Consider the following 14,315-nt stretch of genomic DNA (forward strand, 5'->3'; position numbering starts at 1 on the left):
CGAGGAGGATAATTGACAGATATAAAGTATGGGTCCATCTCCCGATTCTTACTAGAGAAGATTAGAAGACTAGAGGTTTGATTAATTTGACTAGAGGTTTGATTTTTTTTCCCCCTGTAAACATTTTGAAACCAAACTGTTATCACAGTTGATTATTCCTCAATTTACTAGTTTACAGGGTGTGTGTGTGTGTGTGTGTGTGTGTGTGTGTGTGTGTGTGTGTGTGTGTGTGTGTGTGTGTGTGTGTGTGTGTGTGTGTGTGTGTGTGTGTGTGTGTGTGTGTGTGTGTGTGTGTGTGTGTGTGTGTGTGTGTGTGTGTGTGTGTGTGTGTGTGTGTGTGCATCCAGAGACCGTGAGGAGCGTCTGGCAGCTCTGAGTGCAGCTCAGCAGGAGGCCATGGAGGAGCTGCAGAAGAAGATCCAGATGAAGGTAAGTGGAGATGAGTGGGAGCACAGCACAGCACTGCACCTCACAGTCCCACCACAGTGACACCTGGAGATGAATTGCTTGATTAAAACAATCCCACTGCGGACATCAATTACACCACATTTATTAATATCCTTGTCCTGTGTCTGCTGCTTTTTATTCCATTTTGCTTATCCTCATTTGTGTCCTTGTTGCTTTAATTTTTTTGTCCTTCCACCTTGCTTCTATATACACACACACACACACACACACACACACACACACACACACACACACACACTCTCACTCTCTCACTCTCTCTCTTTCTTTCTTTCTTTCTTTCTTTCTTTCTCTCTCTCTCTCTCTCTCTCTCCCTCCCCCCAGCATGATGAGAGTAGTCGTCGGCACATGGAGCAGATCGAGCAGAGGAAGGAGAAGGCAGCTGAGCTCAGCAGTGGTCGTCACGCCAACACCGACTACGCCCCCAAGCTCACGCCCTACGAGCGCAAGAAGCAGTGCTCCCTGTGTAACGTTGTGGTGTGTACCTTCACCCGCTCGCTCACTCAATCACTCACTCAGTCGCCCCGTTAAATACACACAACTGAGGTGCGTTTAAATTCGCAAACATTGGTCAATGTTCGTGAACGTTTGCGCAAACAGTTTTCTGTTTGACTTGAGTTCGCCACAAACAGTCAGAGGGCAGGTAGTTCGCCGTGAACATACAGGAGTGCTAGAATGTTTACACCAAATCATTCAAATGTAACTGTTCAAAGAAACTATGGTCGCCGCAAATGTTCACCTCTGTTCAAAGAATTTGAACACATCTAATGTCCTCTGCCATACTACACAGATGTGTGAGGTCGACATGGACAAAACATTTAACTCTGTTATGCTATATCAGATTCCCTACTCGCTAGCTATGGATGAAATACTCCTTTTTAATGTATTCCATTCCATAGTCCATTTTGTCATATTTTGACTGTTTGGACTGTAAATAGCCGGATGTCACCAGAATCCAGTAGGCACCGGCGTTTCAGACTGGCACACACTGTCCAGCACTTGGTTTTTCTCCACCCTCTGTGGCTTGGCAGCAATCACACATAAAAATGCTGACTGGAAGGTGATTCAGAGGATTTTTAGAAGAGAATGCATTTAAATGAGGATTTAACGGCATTCATTAAACATGAACCCCGAGGCCCAGATTTATAGCCGGCCATGATTATGCCCTTCTTATTTATTTATTTATTTATTTATTTATTTACTCCCTTGCATTCTTTTTTTTGTAATGACAGGCAACAAATCTTTAGTCCCATTTATCAGCACTGGCCACGGCTTTCACTGCCACAAGGGTGAGACACCTTGGAGCTTCAGACTGTCATCTGATTAAGGCCGCTGGGAGAGTGTGTGTGTGTGTGTGTGTGGGGGGGGTAGATGAGTGAGGCTTGATGGTGATGCTTGTGTGTGTGTGTGTGCACTGTTGAGTTGTGGGGGTGGGGTGGCATGAAGGGACGAAATCTTGTTAGAAATGTCAGATGACCTTGGCCAGTGAGTGACACCAGCGATCATCTTTAGGTCAGTGGGAAGCACTCTATTTAATCACGTTAAAGCCCAGGCCATGCTGCTCCCCACCCAAGCTTGGGTCCAGGGGAACAAACAATGCACCCTTCTCTCCACACATCCGTGTTGGTGTGCAGAAACCCACACAGGACAGCAACCCTTGCTTGCTTGAGCTTTTAATGTCAGCCGACTTGTGGCCTTTTAGTATGTTTGGGCCGTCAAAGGGACGTGCCTGTGACGTGAGAACAACCCAAGCCTTCCGTAAATCGTAAATGTCCTCTAAGATGAGTAGCATAGACTTTTCACAGCAGATGCTTCATGTTCAATGGCATCAGAAAGACTGTATTACTTCTTCAATGAGTTCAGTTTAGTTCATGTTACCTTAGGACTGTCCCACACACTTCATAAACATCTCTGTCGTGATGGATACTGTCACGCTTGTCACTTTCATGTGCCGACTCTTTTATGCGGCAGAGGTGTCTTGTGAGCTGTGAGCAGAGACGTAACGACTGAATAGCATCTCTGGTTTTCAACTTTTGTCCTGTCACCTGAGTCTCCGGCCCTCTCCTTGGAGGACAATGCCCCATCCTGTGGCTCTTTGAACCGGAGGCACGGCTCACTGCACACTGGGAAGGTCAACATTTTAAAATGGCTCGCTTCACAAACATGAGGCGAGCGCCACCGCTGTAGAGGACTTTTAGGAGTGCTGTTGCCATTGAGATTGAGATTCTCTGAGCTTGTCATTGGATTCTTTTTGCTTGTAAGAAGCACAAAAAAAATCATGATTAAATGCAATGAAAACATGGGTCATGTACTATTTTATGCTAAGCTTCTAGGCTGGATGGTTCTGTTTAACTTTATGAAGTTGCCATGTCATTTTTAGGATGGGAGACCATGGTGGGATATGTTGTGAAAAAAAATCAGGAGTTTTACCTTGTGATGACAAACTACAAGAGAGACTCTCCGTACACACAATAGAAAGAGTGTTTTCATTCATGGTGCGGAGGTGAAATCTCTTGATCCTGCTGCCGTGTGACATGCTTTGATATGTTTCCCTTCAGCAGGTCCCCATGGGGCTCTTGGCTTCTGTGCATTTGTGTCCCCATGCCGTGACCTCTGTGTGTGTGTGTGTGTGTGTGTGTGTGTGTTGTCCAGATCACGTCCGAGGTGCACCTGTTCAGCCACACCAAGGGCAAGGGGCACCAGCAGGCAGTGCGGGAGAGCAGCAGCATCCAGGGGCGAGAGCTGTCCGACGAGGAGGTGGTGAGTATCTCCCAACACCGCTATCCTTCAACACACACACACACACACAAAGACATACAGTACTTGTCGTCCCACACTCCTAAATGCACACCCTCAAGCACTTGTAGACTCATTCTCATGACATTCACTGTGGAGTACATACACTGAAAAAGAGAAGAACATACAGACGCCGCCATGTTCCTCTCCTACACTCTCCAGCTTCCCACTCATTTCTCATATGTACACAATCATTGGACTTTTAAATTCGTTCGGTTGCTGACAAGCATAATATCATCTTAAGTGTGTACCATCCAGAAACATTCAAAACATTCACTTAGGCTGCTTTGCACCTAATGCCACCAATCCTGCACCTGCTTACCAGCGGTGTAATCTGTGAAGAGCGCTTTCAACCCGCTCTTAAGTGCAGCCTTTAGCACTTATAAATGTCAGCACATGGATGATCACACTAAAAGACATGTCTGAAAAACAAGAGTGACAGTTTTATTTTTTTATCCTTTCATCCGTGCCACACTCCTCCCTCTGCATTTCATTTTCCTATCATTTCATTTAATCAGAAACCCCCCCCCCACACACACACACACACACCACCTTCCTCCAATCATTTCAAATCATCATGAGATGATGCTCCCCGTTGTCTGCTCTCTATCTCGGTGTCTGCTTCTCACCCCTGCCTGTGGACAAATAAATGGGTGTGGAAATGTAAACAGTAATAGAGTTCAGTGACACTAGCGTGGGGGTGGAGGATGGGGGGTGGTGACATCACCCCTCTGGAACCCTTTCGTGACAGAGAGAGTGTGTGTCCCGCCAACACCAGCCCCCCACCTCCCCAGCTTGTGCATGAATCGGCGTTAGCTGATTTAGCTCGTTAAAGATGGAGTTTCTCGGCAGCAATATGAGATTGCCTTGGCCGCCCGGCCCTTTGTGCGGCTGACAACTGTTGGTGCTATATGCTGCACCTTTGGCCTTGGCCTCTCCTTCATCTGTAACCTCTTTTTCAGTGGGTCATTTTTAATGCACACACACACACACACACACACACACACAAACACACCCCACTACTCTAAATCATTAGCCTCTATGGCAGCAGCTATTTGTCCACCTGACAGAGTAATAAACAAGACAAAGGCAACTTTATAATTCCACACTGTCACCTTTGCACCAACAATCACACTATGGTCAGTGGTGAAACATCACCTTTTAAAATGATTTAAAAATGTCTACAATTGTAAAATGCTGTGGATTCTACAGTATGTAGAGCAATATTTACACCAAGAATGGCAATTTGCTTTTACTGATAAGTGAGAGGCTGTGGAGTCCATTGTAAGACTTTGTTGTGCAATGATTTTGGATAGAGACAATGGAGCATTATGTTTGCAAGTCTAACTGGACATTTCAATATCCATATTTATCTATAGAATATATCTTTAATATTCATATCTTCAGAAAGTATCTTCAGAATGTATCAGACTTTTATCATGTCCTGCCAAGGTCATTTCTCTATTCTAGTGTAGAAAAAATGGAAAATTGAAAGTGGGGAGCCGTCTACTGTACAAATCTTTACTCTCTGTTCTAGTAATCAAAAATGGATGCAGTCCCCTGCCAACCTGATCTTGGCTTCACACACACACACACACACACACACACACACACACACACACACACACACACACACACACACACACATGCTGGAAGAGTAGCGAGCCAGCCAGCGAAGCGAGGACTTTTGTTTAGATAGACTCACGGTAGCGAAGGCTTTCCTTGATATTTATGTCCTTGCTGGGTTTTGGCTGCGCCGTATTTCATTCATGCAACCGCCAACTCTTTTCCAGTTGGGACTTCCATAACTCTTGTCGGAGTGAAAGATTTTTAATTAAAATGAAGCCGGCTGGCTGAACCGTGCAGAGGTCAGGGTATAGTTTCTCAGCCAGGCGCGGGCCGCCATGGCCCCCACATCCTCGTATTTAGACACATTCCACCGTTTTAAGGACCGAGGCGGGCGAAATTGAAAATAAGGCGATTATCAACAGAGTGCACAAGGATCGATGTGGCTGGCCGGGGCTGGGGGGGGTGCGTGGTGGGGATGGCCATCGCTCTACTTAGGCTTATTGGGTGTCATCCTTTCAGCCACAGTGTAACGTATGGTGCACCTGTGACCCTCCTGACGCCCGACGTATGGGATTTTAATTTACGGTCCCTTGCCTCCGCACCAAAAAACAACCACTGACCTTTCTTCTTGGCGGGGGAGACGCAAGCCTCTGTAGACTTCGGAGTCTCTGAGAGGAGCCACTGCTGTGGACATGGGGACACTAAAGGTTGAGAGATCTCAGAGACACAGACTTCAGGAGTCTTAAGTGGAGGGACAGAAGTTCATCCGTTTGAGGTCAAGGCAGAATCTTCATGAGGCTGGAAGTCCCTGCCTTTTAAAGTATTGAAACGGTCATGATCAGTTTTGGATTAAAGGTTTGATGCAGGTTCCCATATTTAGCTTATGTGATTGGTTGTACACATTAAGTTCTTAGGATTCACTTAGAGTTGAGTAAAAGACAAAGGGGCACTTGTGTAAAGCATCCTCTTCTCAAGACCCATGTAAAAATAACAGCAACAACCACTTTTTGACAAGTAAAAAAAACAAACATCTGAGGGGATGTCATTACTTTGCCTTCCACCCTGGTGTTTATTTTTTTACTTGCTTGCTTTTTTTGTGAGATTGCAGCCAGACTGTTGGCATGCCGTATCTCTCCACCTTGAAGCACTCTTCAGCTTGATATGAGGTGCTTATAAAAGCCACGGTAGAATTATAGGAAGACCCAGCATGGCCGGTCACATTGGTTTAAGTAAAATACATTGTCTATGAAAGTATGTTTAATAAGGGTGGAAATGTATTGGGCATGGCTGTGTGGGAAATATTTCAGAAAAATACCAGTGTGTAACATAATGCGGTATAGATTGACTGGTACAAAAGGAATATTAAGGCTATCGTAAGAGAATCTAACATAAGTATTGTGTGTGTGTGTGTGTGTGTGTGTGTGTGTATGTACGTATGCTCGACACCTGATTCCTTATGGTGTCTTCTGGTATGACATACAGCTGTCTGTTTTCACACCATTCTGCTCTCCTCCCTTTGTGATGGACAAAAGACAGGAGGGTCAGAGGGGGGAGAACATATCACTTCTTGACATGGTGATCCTGTTTTTTTCTGCACAGGCACAGGAGGTATGATGTTTTGGGTAGTGTCCCGTTACTTCCTCGCAGAACAGTTCGGACGTTATTGTCAGGCTGTCCTGCCCTTGGGGTCTAGTTTTCCCCTCTTTCTCCTCCTTTCCTTTTTTCCTCTTGCTCTCTCTTTTATTCCTTTTTTCTCTCCATCGTTTGTTCTCACCTGCTCTCTCTCTGTCTCTGGTGACTTTTCTTTCTCTGATTTGGCCTTGCTGTCCATATCCTACAGCAACCAGCACACTTACCACCCAGCGGCCCTCCCTCCCTCCCTCCCTCCCTCCCTCTCTCCCCTTTCCAGTTCCACCCCCCAGCTATACAGATGTATTGTCTTTTAGGTGTCGGCAGACACCTGTCTGTCATAGGGTGTCATGGTGGCCCAACACACTTCACTCATGTCGTGGCAGTTGGCCTGGCTTTAAGTGGCAACAATAGATGTTAATCCAGCGACTTTGATGCATGTGTGGGGCAGCTGTCATGTTTTTGGTGCCATGTGTCTATGTGTTTTGGTGAAAACTAAAGACACAGATGATGCCTCCCCCCCCCATCAGAGTGGAGACAAAAATCCAACATCCCATGCAGCGGTGAATTGTTTTGTTCATAGCAGCCTGTTTCCTTTATTATAGGGTTTCCGCGGGGTCTTAAAAAGTCTAGAATTTAATAATTTCAAAGATTTTGCATACTTGGGGCCCTAATTTGTGTGTCGTGCAAAGTGCAAAGTCTGTCAGCAAACAAAGCTCTTGCGCATGATCTACAGCTATCGTGTTGCATATGGGAGCATTGCTCATGGTGTTAAACTAGCAAACACATTTTGTCTAGTTATTAAATTTGCTTAAGACTTTGCCCTTTGCCCATTAATCAAATTAGGCCCCATTGTCTTAAATTATATTGAGTTAAGCATTAAATATATAAATATAAATATATTAAGCATTATATATATATATGTTCATTTACCGCTTCTTCCGGCACCTGTAATTTTGTCACCTGTTATTTATTTATTTTTGAGAAATGTGTTGGCGGCATTCATCGCTGTTTCCATGTGTTGTAGTTTATGCTTAAGGATCCGGGCATCAGTACGCTGCAATAAAACGTCCGCTACTACTTTGAAAGTAATTCTGAGTCCGATTTTCTGCAGTTTTTTCATATTTCATGTTGGTCTTGTTCTATAAATTGAACTCCTAATGGTCATACGGTCATAAAAAGTCCTAAATGTTGCTTGATGAAACCTGCAGAAACCCTGTGTTAGTATTTTAATGTTGTGATTCATGGCCTCTGAGTCTTTTTATGCCGAGACTGTGTGTGTGTGTGTGTGTGTGTGTGTGTGTGTGTGTGTGTGTGTGTGTGTGTGTGTGTGTGTGTGTGTGTGTGTGTCTGTGTCTGTGTGTGTGTGTGTGTGTGTGTGTGTGTGTGAGTACTTTAAAGCTTGGTCACTGTGTTGGTCCCCCAGATATCATCTCAAGATGGGCTGTGTCTGTGAGGTGTTACAGAAACAATCCCCTTACAGCAGCGGGAGAAAAGGCAGATCGCCTTTCACAGAGATTACCCAGCAGATGCCACTCCACTGAGAGGCCCACTGGTTATGACTGCAAGGCCCAACTCCTCTGTCCCCAGGGGGAAAAGGGGTCTCCACACACACACACACACACACACACACACTGCACATAGCTCACACACACACTGCACACACAAGACGCACACACGCACACTCATCCCTCAGCAGGTAACACAATATGGCCCCAAATATACCAATGTCAGAGGAATGCTATCAGGCAGCAATCTTTGTGTCAGTGAACTAATTCATTAAGGACAGGTGACAAGCCCCCTTCTCTGTGAGGTCATTAAAACTGCATTGTGATGTTAAAACCTGTGCCTTTCCTATACCGAGGAAAGCTGATAACCCCCAGCAGAGCTGGAAGCCATCAAAGTCAGTCTAGTTATCCTCAGAGCCGACTGCTCCAGACATTTGTTTAATATAGCCTTCCATATACATTAATTACACTTTTAATCAATTTCGGAAAAGACATATGTTTATCTACATATTTTTCCCCAAATCAAGATCAGATACTTACTTTCTTATTTTAGAAATTCAATCCCCTTCGTAATTGTCCTTCAGTGGTGTAGTAGTAAAAATATTCAATTCAGTATGAGCTTTACAATGACTAAGACAAAGTCTGTACCATAAAGTAAAAAATGATGGTGTTCTGTTATATGTGTGTGTGTGTGTGTGAGAGAGAGAGAACCCTTCCACCCACGGTCTGGTGGAGGTTGAGGGGCCTCCGCTGCTGCTTGTCTTTCAGAGTGTGGCTGGCTGCTGAACTCTTGAAAGCCCCCATTGAGCTGGCAGGTGCTGGGCCAGGGCTGATGACCAGGGGGAGAGGCAGGCACCCCTCTGCCATCCCCTGCCCCATCTCCACCCCCAGGCCAAGGCCAGCCAGCCAACCACCCACCCACTGCCCCCTCCCCAAGCGGCCTCTCTGGCCTCCCTCTCCCTCCCGTCCCCTCCTGAATGGAAACTCTTATCTCCCCGGCTCTGCCATCCGCAGAGGTGCCGGATGACAGGCTAATTGGATAATTGGTTTCTGGCACATGCATCATGTCGTTTAAATCGAGTTACATCCGTCTCTTTCTCCCTCCCTCTCTCTCTCTCTCTCTGTATCTATCTCTCTCTCTCTCTCTTTCTGTCTCTCATGCTCTCATTCCATCTCTTGCATTTTGGCTCCTCTTTTGCATTTTCATTCTCCTTCTCTTTCTTCCTTCTTCTGTCGTTCTCCCTGTATGTGGAAATATCAGCGTCATCAAAGAAGCATGAGGCATGCTGGAGGGATGAGGGTAAACCCCCTGCCCTGTGCTTTGAATTGTGTGTGTGTGTGTGTGTGTGTGTGTGTGTGTGTGTGTGTGTGTGTGTGTGTGTGTGTGTGTGTGTGTGTGTGTGTGTGTGTGTGTGTGTGTGCGCGCGTGCGCACGCTAAGAGCTGTAGAAGCCCAGGTAATTACAGGCCACAATAGTGGTAGGTGGAGAGGTCACCTACTGGCTGTTCTGAATCTCACACCTGCAGGATAAGTGCTCAGGTCCTGCAGCATGGCCGCACACTCTGGCCCGGAGAGTCTCCACGTAGTGATAAGGATGCCTGTGTGTGTGTGTCTGCTGAGTTGCCAGTCTTTGTAGCTTTTGTTGCTGGAAAAATTGGCAAAACAGTCTTTCTATGCCGTATTGTGTAGGGATTTATTTGTTTTTCATATCATGATAGAAGAATAGTTGGCACATTTGGGATTACTTCGAAGCACTTTTTCAACTAAGAGGAATCTTGTCAGGCTCTTGTGCCATGTTTTGAGATTTGTCATTACGAATCGCCATATTGATCTTGGCAGTCATTGTCATTGTGCCACCTCATTCATTCAGCCTGTCGAGCTGTCATTCCCACAATGCATTTCTCCACTCACCTGTCACCTGTTCATTCTTCACCCTGCTCATTAGTCACCCAGAGCACAAAAGGCTGGACGTGGTTACATTTTTCATACCACTGTTTGGCGCCTATTGTTTCACTGAAGATGAAATGTGGCTTGTTGTTTCTTGTGTGTGTGTGTGTGTGTGTGTGTGTGTGTGTGTGTGTGTGTGTGTGTGTGTGTGTGTGTGTGACAGGAGCACCTCTCCTTAAAGAAGTACATCGTAGACATCGTGACGGACAGCTCAGTGCCGCCCGAGAACGCCAAGGATGGCGAGGAGAGGCAGCGCGCTCGCAAGAAGGCCAAGAAGCTCCGCGCACGCATGAACTCCAGGTGACTTGCAACACTCTCACACTCACTCACCCCCCCCCCCCCTCTTTCTCTCTCTCTCTCTCTCTCTCTCTCTCTCTCTCTCTCTCTCTCTCTCTCTCTCTCTCTCTCTCCCCTGTCAGTATCACTCTTCTTTTTCCCCCTCTGTCTCTCTCACAGACTTATGTGAACACACTTTTCATAATTCTTTCCCTCTATTTTTTTGTTCTGGCACTCTGCCCCATCTCTCTTCATGCTGCTCTGCTCTCGCCTCTCTCTCTCTCTCTCTCTCTCTCTCTCTCTCTCTCTCTCTCTCTCTCTCCCCTGCTCTGCTCTCTTCATGCTCTCTCTCTCTCTCCAAGCTGTTTTGTTTTCTCATCCTTCATCCCACTTCTCTGTCTTTCGCTCTCTCTCTCTCTCTCTCTCTCTCTCTCTCTGTCTCTCTCTGCCACACTCCCCAACCCCGTGTCATCTTCTCACAGGCATAAAGGACAGTATGTCTGCTCAGGGCGCGGGCTCTTTATGCGTGACGGGGAGATGGAGAGCAGACGCCGGCTGCATCTCGCCTGTCGGCAGAATAACACTGATGAGCTTAATTTATGACCACTTTCTGTGATTGGGGAGGAAAACTGAGAATCGATCTGAGGTGGCGGGGAGCGAGGGAACGAGGGTTATGGGTAGGGGGGGGCCGGGGGGGTTCTTCGTCCTCACCCCCACACACACACACACACACACACACACACACACACACACACACACAGACAGACATGCGCACACACACACAGTCGCCGCGTTCACCTGTTAAGAGCTTTTTCCCTAATTGGCTGCCATGGCGCTGCCAAAAGTGAGGCCTCCCGTAGTGTACAATAGTATGTTAAAGTATGTGTAAACCATGCCTATTTTTCTTGCCCTGCCGCTATTGATTTTTAAATGAAGTATCAAAGAAAATCAATAGTAATCAACAAATAGGAGGCAACACGCGACTGTGTCACATCCCTGCACCCGAGCTCAATCAATTTTGTAGCCCTGTCACAACAGTGCCTGCTCGCCTGCCTGTGAGGGGGACTGCCTGAAGACATGGGATGGGGGCATTTTGGGAACCGGGGGTGTGTGTGTGTATCATGATTGGACCCTTTGTAGTCATTAGCAGAAGTACTGTGTAGCTGCTGACATGTCAGGAAGGTGGTCTAGCCTCAGAAGTTGAATTCATTGCTCTGTCCTCTTCCATTGTCCCAATACCATAGCCACTTTTTCAGGCTTTTTGAAGGGAATATTCTGAATATTCTGTGTGTGAGCCCTGCATGTCAATTTTAATGATCAGACGTGGTGTAGTAGCACTATGCTGGGACATCTCTGTGAGGTTGGAGGATATGGTGGTGATTGCGCAGCCCACGGCTGTGTAGTCTGTGTGCTTCCACCTGTGGAGGAAGAAGAAGAAAGGGATAGAGAGAGAAGAAAGAAAGAAAGAAAGAAAGAAAGAAAGAAAAAGTGAGACGGAGAGAGAAAGACAGAGAGAAAATGAGTTCCATCTATTTGAACTATACCATAATTTCCCAACTATTAGCCGAAAATTATACATTGATTTTGCAAAATTTCTTCAGCTATGAGGTTAATACACAGGGGCAGTTAATATGGTTTTGTTTCTTTTAACTTGCATAAAACACTGTCCTGCAGTTTATACACAATGCGGCTAATACACAGGAAATTACTGTACTCAGATCTTATCTCATAGATTCGGGTTTATTCAGTTGTAATAAATATGATTAGCTTCATTAGTGTATATGTGGCCACCATTTGACAGCTTGGCATCAGTGTAGATTATTTTCACTCTAGAGTATACTGTAATCCAAGCCTTTGAAGAGGTCAATACATTGAAATAGAAATGGGATGCTCCCACAATCCGCAATAATAAGATGGGAAATTGGTGGGATGATCCTTAATATTTAGTCAAGGGGGTAGGCGGGCGGCCTCAAAATGAGAGCATTAAAACGTACATTAAAAATAACATGTAATCCATTGATTTCTTTCACTGTTTCTATCCATTTCTATCTATTTCTGTTTCTTGCACTCACAGTATCCGTTCCTGGCCTCATTTCATCTTTCTGTGGTCATTAGTTGTGCTTTCTTTGGGCCGAAATGTGTTCATGTCTCAGTCTTCATGGCTTTCTCTGTCCACTTCTCTCTGCCTGTCCTTCCCTCCACTTGCACACTCTCTGTGTTTGTCTGTATCTGTCTCTGTCTCTCTATTTCTCTCCTTCTCACTCTCTCTCTCTTTTCTCTTTCTCTTTCTCTCTCTCTGTCTCTCTCTCTCTCTCTCTCTCTGTCTCTCTCTCTCTCTCTCTCTCTCTCTGGTCATAAATAAGTGTTCTATCTGCGCTCCACCTCCCCTTGCACTGACACAGGCAGGGCTGCTGGGTGGGAAACGAGGCGTTTTATTGGAGCGCAGCATGGCGTTTGTAAAAAACAACGTGGAAGCGGGCTGATGTGTGGAGGGGGTGGGGGGGTGAAAATGGCACCGAGTGTTTCAGCGGCCTCCCAGTTCGCCCCTAAAGCCACCAGCCCAGCCGTCCAGCCCGGGACGCCGAGCAGAGGACAAGCCTGTGCAATTTCCGCGTTTCGCCCTGATTTACACGCTCACATGTGCGATAGATCCACATGTGTTTTTAAAAAGGACTCGCGCCTGAAATTCTGTCATTGAGGGGATTAAAGATATTTAAACGCAGGGGTGTGATGCTGGACAGAGCTAGTTGCAGGTCTTGTGTCTCTTTCTCTCTCTCTCTCTCTCTCTCACTTACTTACTCACTCACTCACTCACACACACACACACACACACACACACACACACACACACACACACACACACACACACACACACACACACACACACACACACACACACACACACTCCCTGACGTCCCCAACGTCCCCCCCTCCTACTGCATGGGAACAAAGTGTGCAGTGTGTAACTCCACCCCTGACGGAGAGCTGGGCACACAAAGGCCCTGCTGTTAAGAAGCGGAGAGGGCCGATCACTGCCCACACTTATTCCACTTCAGCCTCTCTCTGGCAGCAGGGTCCAGGAGCGGAGGAGCTGGAGGGAGGGAGGGAAGGAGGGAGAGAGAGAGAGAAAGTGAAAAAAGGTAAAGAAATCATGTGACCAACATCTCTGTGTGTGTAGCAATGACTATATATACAGTCATTGGTGTGTATACACACATGTGCATGCATAGATAGATGCACACACAGTCCTAGTTTAGGCCACAGTGGGTTTCATGCCCACTGAGCCGGGCGATCCAGTGACGTCTCGCTGCCCTTCACCCCGTCCAGAAACCCGACCTCTCCTGGCCTTCACCTCCCCACGGCTCCCTACCGCAACCCCTGCGCCCCGGCCTCCCACAACGGACCTGTAAGCCCAAACAAATTTCTCCACTCACCTCACCAGATCCCTCCGTGTGTTTTCCCAGTAAGCCACACCGCACCCCTCTGCAATTTATGGGTTTGTTCACATTCTGTCCCTACACCAGGTGTCCTGTGTGATGCAGATTTATTTGTCCTTTATCCGTGTGCTCATATTGTCCCCACGGTGATTTAGGGCCTTTCACAGATATGTATGTCACCTTTGTCATAGGGCTCGGTAAAACACTCGTGGTGAATTGGAAAGACAGGGCCTCTTGGGGTTTCTTTTAAGCATGGATACTCTGAACATGCTTGTTGTGTTGATTCATTCTGTTACCTTTTAAAAAAAAAAAATATATTAATTCAATCTAAGTCATTGACATTTTTATAGTTGGGTGGTTGGTTGGGGCCTGCGTGTCTACATCCCAACACAAGTGGAGGTGAATGGTGGGGCAGGTCGCGGTGATGAATTGATTATTAGTTCTGCATTGTAGCTTTGCTGCTTTTCCCTTTTTAACCCCCTTCCCCACCCCACCCCAAGCCCACCCCTCAGCGTCTTATTGCTGATTGCTAATATTTATAACCCCCGGGCCCACTTAACAGGGTCTGCTGTGGACGGATGATAAATTGCTCAGCAATTGCTCCCCGTTTAACCTGCGCCGGCGTAAACCTGTCAGAGATGAATATTGTAATGCCGCGGAATGACGAAGGGGGCCAGGTACAGTTCAG

General features: G+C 46.5%; 1 protein-coding gene across 5 annotated transcripts in view; it reads left to right on the top strand.

Annotated features, from left to right (window-relative positions):
- scaper (S-phase cyclin A-associated protein in the ER) overlaps nucleotides 1–14,315 on the top strand; it is a 106,899-nt gene that overhangs the window by 37,571 nt on the left and 55,013 nt on the right. For all 5 annotated transcript variants that reach the window (XM_048256212.1, XM_048256213.1, XM_048256215.1 and 2 more), the window contains 4 exons: nucleotides 348–429; nucleotides 790–942; nucleotides 3,118–3,225; nucleotides 10,078–10,214. In XM_048256212.1, the coding sequence (XP_048112169.1) occupies nucleotides 348–429; nucleotides 790–942; nucleotides 3,118–3,225; nucleotides 10,078–10,214 (480 nt within the window). The remainder of the gene's footprint in view (nucleotides 1–347; nucleotides 430–789; nucleotides 943–3,117; nucleotides 3,226–10,077; nucleotides 10,215–14,315) is intronic.

The sequence above is a fragment of the Alosa alosa genome, chromosome 11, assembly GCF_017589495.1.
Source record: "Alosa alosa isolate M-15738 ecotype Scorff River chromosome 11, AALO_Geno_1.1, whole genome shotgun sequence".
Taxonomy (NCBI): domain Eukaryota; kingdom Metazoa; phylum Chordata; class Actinopteri; order Clupeiformes; family Clupeidae; genus Alosa; species Alosa alosa.